Source organism: Capricornis sumatraensis, chromosome 5 (assembly GCF_032405125.1).
Source record: "Capricornis sumatraensis isolate serow.1 chromosome 5, serow.2, whole genome shotgun sequence".
Lineage (NCBI taxonomy): Eukaryota > Metazoa > Chordata > Mammalia > Artiodactyla > Bovidae > Capricornis > Capricornis sumatraensis.
Window position 1 is genome coordinate 107662410 of NC_091073.1, and position 14870 is coordinate 107677279.

The window sequence follows — 14870 nt, forward strand, 5'->3', positions numbered from 1 at the left end:
AGGTCAAACGAGGTCGGGCTCTGACTTCTTGCTTCAGCTCTTATATCAATACTATAAGCGAGCTTACTTTCCATGGTCTATTTAGGACCACGTTTTTCACATTTGGGGGTGTTTTTTGTTTGGGATTTTTAAATGACCCCCAAGCATCATGATGAATGGGTGTCTAGTGTTTCTAAGTGTGAGCAGGCTGAGACGGGTCTTACAGAAAAATACATGTGTTCGCTAAGCTTCATTCCAGCATGGGTTACAGTGCTGTGGGCTGCAAGTTCAACGCTAATCAATCAACAGTGTGTATTAAAGAAGGTGTCATTCAACAAAAACACACATAAAACACAAGGTTCTGCAGTGATCGGCTGATGAAAATATGACCAGAGACTCACAGAAAGCCAATCCTAGGGGCAGTGGTTCATCGTCCCCTAACGTGGCACCCGCAGTGACTTCACAGAATGTAACCACAGTGAAAAACAAGAGTGGCTGTACTGGGGAGGCAAAAATCAATACAATTCAGTGATGGATTAAATATAAAGTAAAATGAAGTTGAGGATGACTCTCCGGTTTCTGATATGAACTACTGGGTGGAAGAAGATGTTGTTTATGGAAATAAAGATTTCTGGGAGAAGTACACACTTCGGGTGGCTGAACAAGAAATTTTTCTCTTTTACACGATAAGTCTGAGATGCTTGTGAGACATCCAAATAGAGATGTCGTGTAGATTGTGGGCTTTGTGACTTTGGAGCACAAAAAAAAAGGAGTCTAGGTAAAGACACAACTTTGGGAGTCACTGACACACAGAGGTGGTGTGGGAAAGCCCTCAGGGATGGTTATGGTCCCCCAAGAGCAGGAGGAACTCTGCGCCTTCCTGAATTTGTGGGCAGGTGAACTTAAATCTTTATCAAGGTGCTTTGATTTGTTTAATATAAAAACACTTAGAGGAGGAAGTTAGGTTAACCTGGTGGCCTGTATCTTTGTTTAGTTGCTAAGTTGTGTTCCACTCTTTGTGACCTCATGGACTGTAGCCTGCCAGGCTTCTCTGTCCATGGGCTTTTCCAGGCAAGAATACTGGAGTGGGTTGCCATTTCACCCTCCAGGGGGATATTCCCCACCCAGGAATCGAACCTGCGTCTCCTGCACTGCAGGCAAATTCTTTACCACTGAGCCACCAGGGAAGTATCTAGAACCAGTATCTGTATCTAGAACCAGATTAATGGTCATACTCCTTGATCTAATAATGCTTCTTTGAAAAACTGATCCTAAAACCCAGACACCCCTTAATGTTACCCCGAGTGACACTGAGAAATGATTCAGGATAGAAGAACCAGAAACAACTTTAACATCTGGGGAATGTCACACTAACAAAACTAGCAATATTTTCCTCTGTGATTTCTTTGACAGATTCTAAACTTAGAAATGTCAACCCCTCTGGAGGTTTAATAAATACCACTTCTGTTTCCTCCCAGCTTTCTTTAAAAATGGATTAAAAAAAAAAAAAAACCATTGATATATTTTACCTTTCTCCATGAAAATGCAGGCTGCTTCAGGGTAGGGGCGCTCATCTGTTTCACTCACTGCTGCACCCCTAGCACCTAGAGCAATCGCTGGCTTCCTGAATGCGCTCGACAGACTTTTGTTGAATTTAACATTTTAATCACACAGAATTTATGTTGGTATAATGATGTGAGGTGATAACATCCGTTGAGACTTTTCAAATTGCTATCACGTGGTCCCGTCCCCATTTGCTAAATCAGGCTTCCTTTTCCCGACTGCTTCGTGGAAACTTCTTCGTCATCTATTAAATGCTCACAGACAACGGGGCCTTAAATCTGGAGCACCTATTCTGCCCGCTGATGGGGCTGTCAAGTTTTGTGCCAAATCTGAAGCTTTATGGTTTGGCTTAACACATGGCAGAGCTGGTCCTTCCACTGCTCTTATCTTTCAGACCTGACTGTTCTATGCGCCCAACACCTTCTCTTTCAAGAAGACCAAAAGGAATCAGCGTTTCAAATTTTAAAACATTTATTCAGGTTCTGACTGAAACAAACAACATTTATATTCGGGGGCAGAACAAACATATTTACAAATTTCTCTTATCAAGGAAGGGACTGGAAGGACGTTCTGCTTTGCAGCTAGAGCCTAGTGGACAGGGGCAGGGGCTCTGGGTCCAGGCTAGTGGGGGGCAGGAGGAGCCGGGGATGGGGGTAACCTCAGCTCAGCCACCTGGGAGCAGCTGAACCTTCCACTGCCTCTGGAGTGCAACACAGCGGGGACATAACCTACCCTGCTGCATTACTACAAGGCGACAATGATCTAACAGGACTGAAGCCTGAGAGCAAGACTGGGACTGCCAAGGGCTCTGTAAGTGTTAGCTGTCATCATCTTTCCCTAACTTTTCTTCTTAGAGGTCTCAGTAAGGTTATTCTCAGATCTCTGTTTTAGCTGCTCAAATGGGCTCACGGCTTGGCTGCCCCGAACTATACCCTCCTCTGCACCAGCCACCGGACTAAGACCTTGACACCATCTCATCTGCTTGACACTCACCGTCTCATTTCTTCCGAATGGATGGAGAGGAGGCAAACGGGACCGCAGAGCGGGGGTAGGGTGGGGGAACGGGCATTTGTGACTTCAATGCTCTAGCACCATCAGCCCCCACCGTGGCCGCCCCCTCTCCAAGAAGGATCCCAGATCCTTCCTATTGGGCATCCTCTCCGCTGAATGCTGCACCCCTCCCAATGCTCCATGTGGAGCTGGGTGGCTGGCTGGTCAAGCCAAGAACACACTCCAGTGTCAGGAGGGCTCCAGCCCTGCCTTATGAGATCCTGGACAGGTTAGTTAGTCTCTGTAAGCCACGATTTCCTCTTCTGTAAATGGAGAAAATCATAGCGTTATGTCAATTAATAATAATCATATATTGTTAGTGGGAGACATTCCTGCCCATTCAGTTCTGGGCTCCCAGCACTAAACTGGATGAACTACAGACTGACCAGCTCTGGGGAGAGAAGAGAAAGTAGCCCCTGCGAGTACAGATGGGCCTGGAAAAGATGGCGCCTCATCCCTCCCGGAGTTGAGGCAGGCAGGCTGGAGGCTGGAGGCTGTCTCAGCTAGGAAGGGTGCCAGAGCTGCAGTAAGGCCCTGTCAGGCCTCTCTGACTCCCACCCACCCAAGGCAAATCTCCATCAAAGCAACTACCATCAGACTCTAAATATGCACTGATTTCTCATTCTGAGTGCATTCCTCTAAAACCGGGGTTCTCAATTAGAAATGCAAATTCCCGAGCCCCACCCAAGACCTACTGAAACAGAAACTGTGAGGGTGGGGCCTGGTGATCTGTTTTAACAGGCCCTCCGGGTGACTGACAGTTTCCAAAGCCAGAGGAGCACTTTTCCCAAACAGCTCCCCAACACAAATGCTTCCCAGAGAGAGAGGCCCAGTGTCCTGCTCTCGGACCCTGACACTTACAGGAGTGTACCGAGGTGGACACACGGCCAAGATACACAGAGTCAGGGACGGGAGGAGCCCGGCTGGCTGTGGGCAGGTGAGTCGGGGACGGGAGGAGCCCGGCTGGCTGTGGGCAGGTGAGTCGGGGACGGGAGGAGCCCGGCTGGCTGTGGGCAGGTGAGTGGGAAATAATAAGCAGGTGGAAGCAGAGAGGTGAGGTGACATCAAACGGGAGGACAGGAGGAGGAGCGGCTGCCTGTGTCAGGGGCAGAGACGGACAAGACACAGGAGCTGCGGGATGCACTGGGCTCTCTGGTGAGTTTCACTGTGAGAGGAACAGACTTTCCGCAGCCAGGAACAGGAAATGGGGCAGTTTCATCAACCCTGCTTTATGGAGCAACCCTAAGTAGAAGATAAAGGTGGAGGAGGGAAAGAAAGGAGCAGGGCATCCAGTGAAGCAATCGGCAGCCAGGACTTTGTATAAACAGGAAATACTGCCGGGTCGCCTTTGTTGCCCAAGCTTTTATCAGCATGGCTCTCACAACAGGGCACCCGGGGCTCCAGCCCTGAACCCCATACTTTGCAGGTCTCAGCCACACCCCTCCCCAAGGACAGGGTGCTCTCCTAGACCATGCTCTGGGTCCCTGGTAATCCCTGTCCAAAAGGTCTCCTGCCTACTTGCAGACCTTCCCAGGGCAGGTCCCTTCCCCAGGCAGGGGACTGAGCAGGTGGCCAGGAGGCACCCCAAGGTCCAAGGGGAGGTGGAGGTGGTCGTAGGCTGGACACGCACCCCAGGAACTAGTGGGCTGCAGGCCGCCCTGCACCGTCGTCCCAGGATTCACCAATGTCACGTCAGGCCAGCCCTTCGCGTGAAAGTCTGTGTTCAAGCACTATGCAGGGTTACTCGTCAAGATGGAGGAGCTCCAAGGGAGGTGCGGAGCAGTGCAAGACGGAAGACCACCCCAGCGGGATTCGGTCTGGGGTTACAATGGCATGCCTGACAATAGGGATAGGGTCAAGCTTTGGTCAGGTCAAAGGGAAAGGATGACTTGAAGCTCTACCTTAGAAAATCAGTCTTTTTTAAAATCACTTAATTTTTTAAAAATTTAATTCTGCATATGGCGCAGCTTGTGGGATCTTAGTTCCTCAACCAGGGATCAGACCCAGGCCCTCAGCAGCAAAAGTCCACAGTCCAAACCACTGGACCGCCAGGGAATCCCCAACAATTTTTTTTTAAGCCACTTAATGACTGTAAAGTGCTCTGAGGTTCTGTGAAACCTGTCACAATTGTATTGGTTTCTGCGATTTTGTGTGCATGTGTTTTTGTTAAAAGTAGCTCGTGGTGACAAGCTGAGAACTCGCTCAGGGAAACAGAAGGAATGCCTTCCTGACAGAAGGCCCTTTACACACTGGTGCTGAAGGCACATGGCCTTGCTTTCCTGGGATAGTGGGAAGAAGCCCTCTGGGATAGGCTCAGGCAAGGCACCCAGGGGGACTGGAGCCCGGGACCTCCCTCTGGACTTGGGGAGAAGGTCTGTGGTTCTGACAGCCCTGTGGGAGCCATCCTGGTGGAGCTCCCATGGGCTGTGCAGCCCATCAAAGCTCACTCAGTGGCCAACATCCTGGAGTTTCTGTGCCCACGGCTGGGGGAGCACAGTGCAGGGGTGCCTCACTCTGCCCCCCTCCTACTCTCAAGACGATGCCGAGGCAGCCTCTTCTCACTGCTCTGGCCTCAGTTTCCTCAAGTGTCTAAGGTGAATACAAGTGTGCGAAGCCTTCCCTGGGGTTATACTGTAACCCAGTAAGATCCTGAAATACTGTGATGCCAGTGTAGACTGTGAGAGAGCCTAAAAAAGAAGAGATTCTTTAGAAATACAGAATAAGTCACCCTGTGGTATCTGAGGAATGTTGGTTCCAGGAGCCCAATCTCCTTGTACACGCCAGTCCTTTACGTAAAAATATGTAGCATTTGTACATAACCTACATTCATCTGCTTGTGTGCTATAAATCAGCTCTAGATACTTACAACACCTAATACAATGTAAATGTTATGGAGACAGAGGCCAGGAGCACAACAAACTCAAGCTTTGGTTTTCGAAACTTTCTGCAATTTTTTCCTCAAATATGTCCAATCTGTGGTTGGTTGACTCCACAGATGTGCAAGCTATGGATATAGAGGGCAGACTGTAAATATCATGGTACTGCTAACACCAGCAAGCTTCCCTGGTCCCAGACCACCGCCATATGGGCTGGGGAGGAACGTGGACAGGAGTAAATATTCGCTGAAGCCTCGGGTCAGGCACGCTGCCTGGTGCCCTACCACGTTCTCCTGTGTGACCCCGACAGCAGTGCAGGTCCATCACCACTGTGCACACACCTTTCCCTGCACCACATGGCTCACACTCTGGCTGCCTCACTCCTGTTATGCCCAGGCCGGGAAAAATTACCTTGTTCAAGAATCATTTCAATTATATTAGTCCCCTTCTCTGCACCATAAAATGCCTCTCAAATTAGCACCCATTTTAAAAAGCCTTTGGACAACTGATCCCAAACACTTACCGATCTCGTCTGCTGTTTTATTTTGTGCTTACCACTCTAGCCAAGCAAAAATGACTTTGCAAATGAATTCCATTAGGCCCTCTGCTTGTTCACCTGGTTACGCCAGCATAAGCGATCTGACGGCTTCTGCTGTCGCTCCGGGTAGGACAACCTCACTTATCTGACATCTTTGGAAGTAAGGTCGAGCCACAGAACTGATCTATATGAATTAATTTCCCCTCTTCCAGGAACTTAACTCTTTAAGAGACCTTAAATCTTTTCTGGGGAATAAGTCATGAACAATTAAATCAAAGAGTTTCTTTATTTATAACCATTTTCTAATGGAAACATTTCTGTAACACATTAGAGACATTCCCAGTCTCACTTAACAGAATATAACAACCATCGACTGACCATCGATTAACCTCTTCCTGACGGTGCAGGTCACACTCGTTAATGAGTAATGGTGATCACAGGTGTGCTGGAGCTGAAACTGTACCTGCTTCAGCAGTGTATGTTTCCACCAGCCCCACCCACCATTACAAATTTCCTTGAAATTCACTTTCCTGCAGAAACTCCTATCAGCCTGGATTCTAGTGTGTAGTAGACACAGAACTCTGGAGGGTATAACTTGCTGCCTTTCTACAATTTCTGCAAAATTTCAAGAACTTATACACTGCCTTTTTTTTTTTTTTTTTTTGGTCAGAGCTCTATTCATTCTTCATCAGAGGAAAAAAAAAATCAAAATTCCACAACTACCAACAAACCAGAGTTTTCCCAAGTGCTTTACCATGTGACTTTTGAAAGGACTCCAGACACATCTATCATTAAATCTGCTTCCTTGATGCTATGAAACGAGAAGTTCTCAATAGAACTGACATGATGGATCACTATTATTATGTAAGTCCTTGGAAAATCAGCCAGTTATATGCAACTCCATAGGTTGAATCAAAGGGTAATATTGATATAGAGGAAAATGGTACAAATATAGGGGAGAAAACAAAACTTATTGCACTATCAGGATGCAGTCTGTAACTACATAAACCCAAAGTGCCATAACCCAATGTTATGGCAGGTTTCAAACCGATCTTTCACTGAGGACAGACAGCACAACCTGGGGAGAAAATCGCTCGTCCACTCACATATTAAACCGCATTCTTTCTGTGACAAGGTTTTATGAAGTTTACAGCATTAGCACAGGCAAGAGTCAATCAATCTTAATTCTGCTTAAACACAGTGGCATTTAATTAATCAGAACCTACTAGAGTAAAAGAAGTTAGGCAAGAATTGCTAAAACAGACCACTTTCAAAAACACTACAAATCTCTTCAATGCTATGTTTAGAAATAAGTGGCTGGAAAACCACACAAATATTTTGCAGTTTTAGAAGTCTGCTACTTTTTTAAAAATTGGCAACTATTTCAGTAGCTTACTTTCTAATGGTAAAGTCACCCATCAGAAAATTGCCAACTGAGTGATGTTGCCCATCACATCTTCTGTCTTTTCCATTGGCCCTAGACCAAAGATGGAGGGATACGGGCTACAAGTCTGACTTGTAGCCAGTGTCATGAACACCTCACTGACTCGTTGTAGAGAACCTGGAAAAACAGGTATGGCTTTGACTGACTCAGAACCTCTAAAGAATCTGACAAGTGTCCTTTCTAAACCTGAATGAACCAATACTGCATCAAGTTGTCAAGATTCTTCTGAGCCCTCTCTCCTCTTCCTTCGAGAGTAGTTCAACTTTATGTTTGTTTTTTTTAATGACTTATGTCAGCTGCATTCTGTATGTAGGATCTGATAAGTAAGGTTCTAGAGAGCTACAAACAGAAGGGTGAAATTCAAAGGGTCAAACAGAAGATGGCCTTGTTAGGGTGAGGGATGGTTAGACACAAGTACATACAAGAAAAATAAAGATCAGAACTGAGGAGAGAGCAAGCTAACTAGCCAGTCCAGGGCCGGTATGACATAAGTTATTACTTAGATATATTAAAAGGAAGTATCAGTTCAACAAGTATTTATGAAGCACCTACTAGGTTTAGGAACTGCGTGGCTACTACAGGGGACACAATGATGACTCAGACCTGATTCTTGCCCTCCAGGGGCTCTCCATGAGGCAAGAACCCTGAAGTAAGGGGACCATTATTACAGAACTCTGTCCAGCTTTGATCACCACCATTTTTTCTGGTTTTGTGGAGAAATGAGAGCTCTTTTCTTTTTTGAGAGCAGAGGACCCAAAACAGGCTCTGTGAGGAAAAAGCAACAGTGACTCAGTTACTGCCTTCAAGTATATGAAAGGTTTCAGGAAAAGAAACTGAGACGTGAAAGAGAAAAGGTTGGAATGACAACAGACAAGATCTCAGGCCGACCCCAGAGCTTCTTGACCATCAGATTCACAGAATGCTGGAACTGGTCACTGAGGGAGTTCCTAGGGTGGCCTTTTCCTGGAAAAAAATGTTGTGGGTGAACAGACTATTCCAAGCCACGACCATTCACCTTCCTGAATGCAACAGGGTGAACTCATTTCTCCCGAGGTCCTCTCCTGTTCTGAGCTCCGTGCTCTCGCGAGGCGGAGTTTGATCTTCTTCCACAACTTCCTCCCCTGAGGGATCTACAGAGTGACCACCTGATCTATATCCCAAAGCTACCCGGAATCAAGGATCTCAGCCAGGCAGCAAAGTCAGGAATTCATTCTCTGACAGCCATGTAAGATGAATAGGTCCACTGGTGATAAAGCTGAGGACGCCAAATGCCAAAAACAGAAAGTCTCCAAGCAGCATGTGCAAATCAGAAGCGTGGTGCCTTTACAAAGGTATAAAATGTAAGTAATGAAAGAGGGAGACGGAATCTTCTGCAAATTAGAGATGCTAATTTCCAAGGAAATTTCTAAGGAGATTTGTAATAGGTATTTTCTGCATTCATAAATACTTTTTTGATCCCAAAGAAAGAAAATCTTTCTAGAGAAAATAAAGAAATGGAGGTCTTCCCTTTATACCTCAAGAAACATGAGCATGACCTCCAATTAAAATAAATAAATTTATATTAAAAAAAAGAAAAGAAACATGAGCATGTAAGACTTAAGAACTGGTTAAAGTTCTTAAAGGCACAAACATAAAGGCATTCTATCTTGAGTCAGACCACAGTTCATCTCTTGTTTAGTTTTGATTTTCACTTCCCATCCCCCCTGAACTCAAGGACAGGGACCCCACACAAACGTCTGTGGAATGGATGTTCTAAAGAAGTGCCCTGTCTATAAAGTGGGGGTGAAGGTATCTACTTTGTGGGTCTGTAAGGAGGACAAGTGGGTCAGTGTAGGGAGAGGGTGTGCCAGAAACTAAGCTACAATTATTACCATGAACTTCAGGCATCTTGGCTTCTTTTAGACGAAAAATAAAGACCTTCCTATATTCCAGGTTTTCCATTTTCTTTCTCTGCCTCCAATCCTCACCCCTCCCAATGCAGTACTGCCACACGAAATGGAACTATTACGATTTGGGGCCTTTCAAGTTCATGCTTCATCGGATGTTATATAACGTCTGCTGGCATTATTCTGAAACTCGCCTTTGACAGCAACCTGAAGAGCTTGAATTGTCATCGTGAGACCACCAGAAAGCACTGGCAAATGACATGTTCGGAGAACAATAAAAAAAAGTTCACGTATCATACCCTTTTGAGCGTCGCTACTTTGTTCCACTCAAAGGTGGTTCCTTCAAGATCGGTCTCTACACAAGGAAGCAAGAAATAAAGAAACAAAAAATAAAATATGAAGAATATGAGCAGCTGCAACTTGCAAAGAGCACCAAATTTTTCTTTGTAGGAAAATCACGTTAGATGCATGGATCTAGTCCCTGGCTTGTGATCGGGTGGATGTCTCCCCTGAGGAGGCCATTGGTAAGTAAGCCACCTCCGGGCGCTCCCTTTCCTGGCTGGCAGTCTGGGTTACCAATGGATCCCGAAAAAGGGCAAAGATTGTCTTTCACACCTTGGGATATTTCCCCAGAGGCACAGCTGCAGCCCCTGAAACTCAGTTTGAATGGTTTGTTGCTTCATTTTTAGAGTTGCAGAGAATGTGCCATGGGAGAAGAGAGATCCTCTACCTGAAACCAGCAGAAGCTCAGTGGGAATAAAGACTCTGGAAAGGTCACAGAGAGGGTCAAAAGAGGCTCTTTCTTCCCTGGCCATAGGGGGCTTATTGTTGCTGGTGTCCAAACTGGAAAAGGAATGGCAGGAGATTAATAATTGAAATGTTGCTATTATTGGTTTTCTAAACTATTTGTGGCTTATTCTTTCCCTGGAGTCATCATGCCTGTAAGCAGCTCAAAAGATAGAGGGATTTAACATGTACTGAGAAAATGCCTACTACAGCCCGATGCTTTACATATACTTATTTCTAATGGAGCCCTGGAACAATCAAATAAGGCTTTGAAAAGGAGGAAAAAAAAAAAAAAAAAAAGCTCAGAGAAGTTAAGTAACATGCCCAAAGCCATACAGCTAGGGTCCAAGCCCAGGTTTCTCTGATTCGAGTATTGTACCACACTGTCCAGGATCAGGGGTTAAAATTAATTAATGAGCCTTGATTCACTTCTCAAATGTGGTAAGAAGGAAAACAATATTTATACTCACTCATTTTTAAAAATATAAAACATAAACACAGGAAAAGATATTTCTGAACATGTGTCATCAAATTCTTTTAATGGAAGATGATTCAGAATCCATTTCTTGGTAGGTGTCTTCAGGCCCATCTGATGACAGACTTTGATGCTACAGTTTGGGGAAGTCTGACTGTATGAGCCAGCAATAGTGGACAAGGCACAGCCCAGGGAGAACAGAATACAATTTAGGGTCCTCTAATTTAGCACCTGTGGCACTAGAAACCTTTGTAGTTGGCCTCTGCACTACATGTTGGAAAAAGCCTTGCAAAGCAAGTTGATGGAGTAAACATAACTGCAAGGACAATGTTTAACCTTCTAAAGAAAATAAACCTTTTTAAAGAAGTTTAACTTGATCAGTACCAAGCCATTGAAAACTACTATGCTATTTAGAAACCTATCCTTAAAAGCAGGCTGTGGAAGGCTGATCGCACTTTCCTACCCGTTGATTTGTATTATCAAACATACCCTGTTTCAAACAGATCACTTCTCTCTAAATACCTGGCAGTTCAGGATGCTCCACTAATACACTCAGGCCTTTACATCAAATCCTAGCCTCGGGCAATTGGACTCTATTTAAATAAATGAATATACCCCTGAATTCTGGCTTAAATGCCTCACCTGTCATTATCCTTCTCCTGAGAAGAATCCAGGGTTCAAATCTTTCAGTAGGGTGAAAATATCAGAAATCGCTCTTGGAGAATTCCACAGGAAAAGCCCTGCTCCTCTGGGATACACACAAGGAGTCCATGTGCTCCGACTGGGATGTGGTAAAAAATCAGGTTCCCTAAATGCAGGGGGCGTTGCCAAAGGAGGGAAAAAGGAGGTCACTGAAGTCTTAGAGGCACTCATCGCAGGAAGTAAATGTGGGTTCCGCAGTGCAATGCCTGATTAGAGGGGTCACCTGTCTGCTTTAGAGCATGACCAACAGTTGCTTTCGAAAAAGACCCAGGCCTGAGCTCGGGCAGTGATGCTGGACTGGTTCAAAATGGGTAAGGAGGAAGAGAAGAATTACAAAGATTCGAAGAAACTCTCGCAGAATCAAAGGGCACAATGCACAGGAATGATCAAGAGAGCACACACACAAGACTGAGGGGCCCAGGGGTGGCAGAAGTGACCACATAGGTCAGCTGGGACACAGAAGGCAGGCTTGCAAATAAAAAAGGTGAGCTTGAGACCTTTGAGATCTGAGATTATGCTTAAACCACAACGTCTTACACACCCACAGGTCTTTATCTGGTGTCATGCGCTAAAAGAGCAGGGTAGGAAGAGCCTGAGTGCCAAGGCTTAGCCGCAGGGGGATGGCCTACATTCCGTATGGATTTAGATGAGAAGAACAGGAGGGGAACAGCACGGTTCCCAGGACGGCTTTCTACAAAGTTGACAAAATACCTCCCAACCCACATACCCAGCCCCTTGAGAAAGGGAAAGCAGCCTGTTTTACTATAGTTCTGAATTCAATGCCAAGTTCCTTCTCCAATGCTCACCCGGAGTGTCCAGCAGAGGGAGTCTCAAAGAGGTACTTAATAAAGAGAAAATTGTTTCATTTTAACACTCCATAGACAGTGGGAGCATTGACTGTAGCCCCCTCCCAGAGACTCAGAGGAACAATGAATGCCCAACTGGGTCCTCCTAGTATGTTCACAGAGCCACCGGGCTCGCTCCATTCTGTGTGGTGGAGTGATCAGAAATTTTGTTTTGTTTTGTTGAATGGTTAAATGGACCTTGTGTTCTTCAGAATCAAAGAGGAAAGCCCCTGGAATAACATCTCTCTGTTGCCTTCTAAACAGGCCCCTTTGTTTCTAAGAGAGTCTGAAAAAAAATATTTACAGTCCATAGGTTATTTACAGCCTCGTTACCCAGGGCCTGACTGGTAACTTTATTCCATCCAGAAACCTAATTCATTTGGAGCTCTGGAACTAATAACAGATTTTCTTTTCAGATAAGTTTTTCTTTTTTCTAATCTGCCTTTATAACAGAGATAAAACTATTAATGCGTTCCCTGTCTCACTGGCCATGACTGTTCTCCGGATTTATAGAGGATTAAAACCTCGCCCCTCCTCTCCATTCTGCACAAACCCTTGCCTCCTCTCATTTGCTATTTCATCCACAGGGTATCTGAACAAAACCGAAAGAAAGCCAGATGGACTGACGCTCAAAGTATGTAAAGGCTGCTACTTCAATGATTTCATGAGAAAGACATTTTCACGAGGAAAATGACTGAAAAAAAAAAATCAGACACCCTTTGGTTCAAAATCCCTCCTACTACAAGCACACACACACACACAAAAACACACATCGAAGTGTAAAAACTTAGTTGATTCCGGTTTGATTTCTGGCTGGAAACTGACAGAACTGACTGAAGAGAAACGAAAGAGGGACTGCAGGGGAAACGGAGTATTTGTGCCTTCCGTTCTTGTCTTTCTTCCTAAACACAGACGAGAAAAAGGACCCAACGCCAGGTGAAGGTGCACCGCGCAGGTTTACCCAGACCGGCGGAGACCAGTGTCTTGGCCGCCTCCCCGACTGGCAAACCCAAACTACATTTTCCCTTACACACGCTAATGCGGGGAGATTTTCGCCTATTTCATTGTTCTGCCTGGCTCTGAAATGGACTTTTCCTCTCTGCCCCCCTCTCATTACCTAGCCCCGCACATTCCGATCCGACAGCCCCCCAAAATCTGAGGCTCGCGAAGAATAAAGGAGTGTGTGTGTGTGTGTGTGTGTGTGTGTTGCGGGGGGTGGGGGGTGGGGGGAGTGGAGGGAAACGGGAAGGGAGCTGGGAGAGTGGAAACAGATCACCCTAAAGGTAATTTTCTTTAGGGTGGGGGGGGGGGGTGGAGATGGAAAGCTACACCGCATCACCTTTATTTCTTACAAATAAATAAAAAGCACCGTCACGGGTCTGTCTTTTTTCCTGGCGCCCCCTCCCACCCAATTTCTTTTCTTCGGCCAGTAGCCCACCCTCGCACACCCCCCACCCCACCCCCCGCCTCTTTCTCCATCCTGGAAATAAGATCTGTTTGATTCCGGATCCCGGCCGATCGCCGGGCGACCGAGGGGGTGGCGGGGAGGGGGGCGGGCGACCGGTTCGAGCCCCGGGGGTGGGGCGCGGGGACCCGGCGCCGGGGGGCTGCGGGCCGGGGGTAGGGGGGGTGCTGCCCGGCGCGGGGCCGCGGGCAGAACAAAGCTCCGGGGGCCGGGCGGCCGGGCGGGCGGGGGTCGGCGGAGTCGGCGGGCGGGCGCCGCTTACCTTCGTACACGGGGGCCATCGGGGCCGGGGTGTCCGCGATTCATGGCAACGGAGAAGGGATCGCGGCGCGCGAGCTCGGCCCCCCCAGCCTCAGTCGGAATCTGCCATCTTGAGCCTGTGTCTCCGCTCTCGGCGCAGCCGGGGCCGCCAGCGCCCGCATCACCGCCTCACTTGGCCGGCGCCGGGGGAGGGGGCCGGGCGCCGCCGCCGCCGCCGCCGCCGCGGCCCGGGCCCTGCGCGGGGCTCCCGGGGGCTCCGGGGGGCGGCCGGGCGGGCGCAGCGGCCGAGGCCGAGGGCCGAGCGGCCGCGGCCCCCGAGCGGGTCCGCGGTGGGGCGGGAGCCGGGGCGGGCAGCGCGCGGCCAGTCCCCGGCCGGGGCTCAGCTCAGCATGGCTGTGTGTGTTGGGGAGGGGGGCGCTCCGGCAAAAGTTGCACGGGAGGCGGGGGAGGGGCGGGAGGAGGCGGGGGAGGGGCGGGGGGCGGGGGCCGGGGGCGGGAGCGGCGGCCGAGCGCGAGCGACGAGCGAGCCCGGAGCCTGGAGTCCGCGCGCAATCGAGCGCCGATGGCACGGATGCGAGGCGGGGAAGGCCGAGCGCAGGGCAGGAGCGGCCGGGCTGGTGCGGGGAGGCGGTGGGTGGGGGGCGGATCCCGGGAAGCCGGGGAGGTTAGGCGGCTCCGCCGGGCGGCGGTGCACGCGCTTTGGTTCTGATTGGCAAGGGGGAGCCGGTCCGCGGGGGTGGCAGCCAGAACTTTGTGTGCGCGCGAGCTGGGCGGGAGGGGAACCGACTGGAAGGGAAGCCTCGGCCGCCGACGGCTCGCCCTTTCTCGCACCTGGTTGGCGCTCCCCGAGATGGGTTTGGAATGAATGAATGAATGGAGGAGTGGGCGCACGCGGTCCTGCCCGGACTCTCTAGTGAGTGGAGGAGCTTTGGAAACCCAAATGAGGTCAGAGATGCGGGAGCCATTCGGCGCACGCTTATGAGATGCAGCCTTCGGATGT

General features: G+C 48.3%; 1 protein-coding gene across 1 annotated transcript in view; it reads right to left on the minus strand.

The window, feature by feature from the left end:
* Nucleotides 1–14025, minus strand: part of HIPK2 (homeodomain interacting protein kinase 2) — a 193872-nt gene extending 179847 nt beyond the window's left edge. Inside the window, exon 1 of the mRNA XM_068973409.1 lies at nt 13872–14025. Within this exon, the coding sequence (XP_068829510.1) occupies nt 13872–13890 (19 nt within the window). The 5' untranslated portion in view covers nt 13891–14025. The remainder of the gene's footprint in view (nt 1–13871) is intronic.
* Nucleotides 14026–14870: the final 845 nt, after the last annotated feature.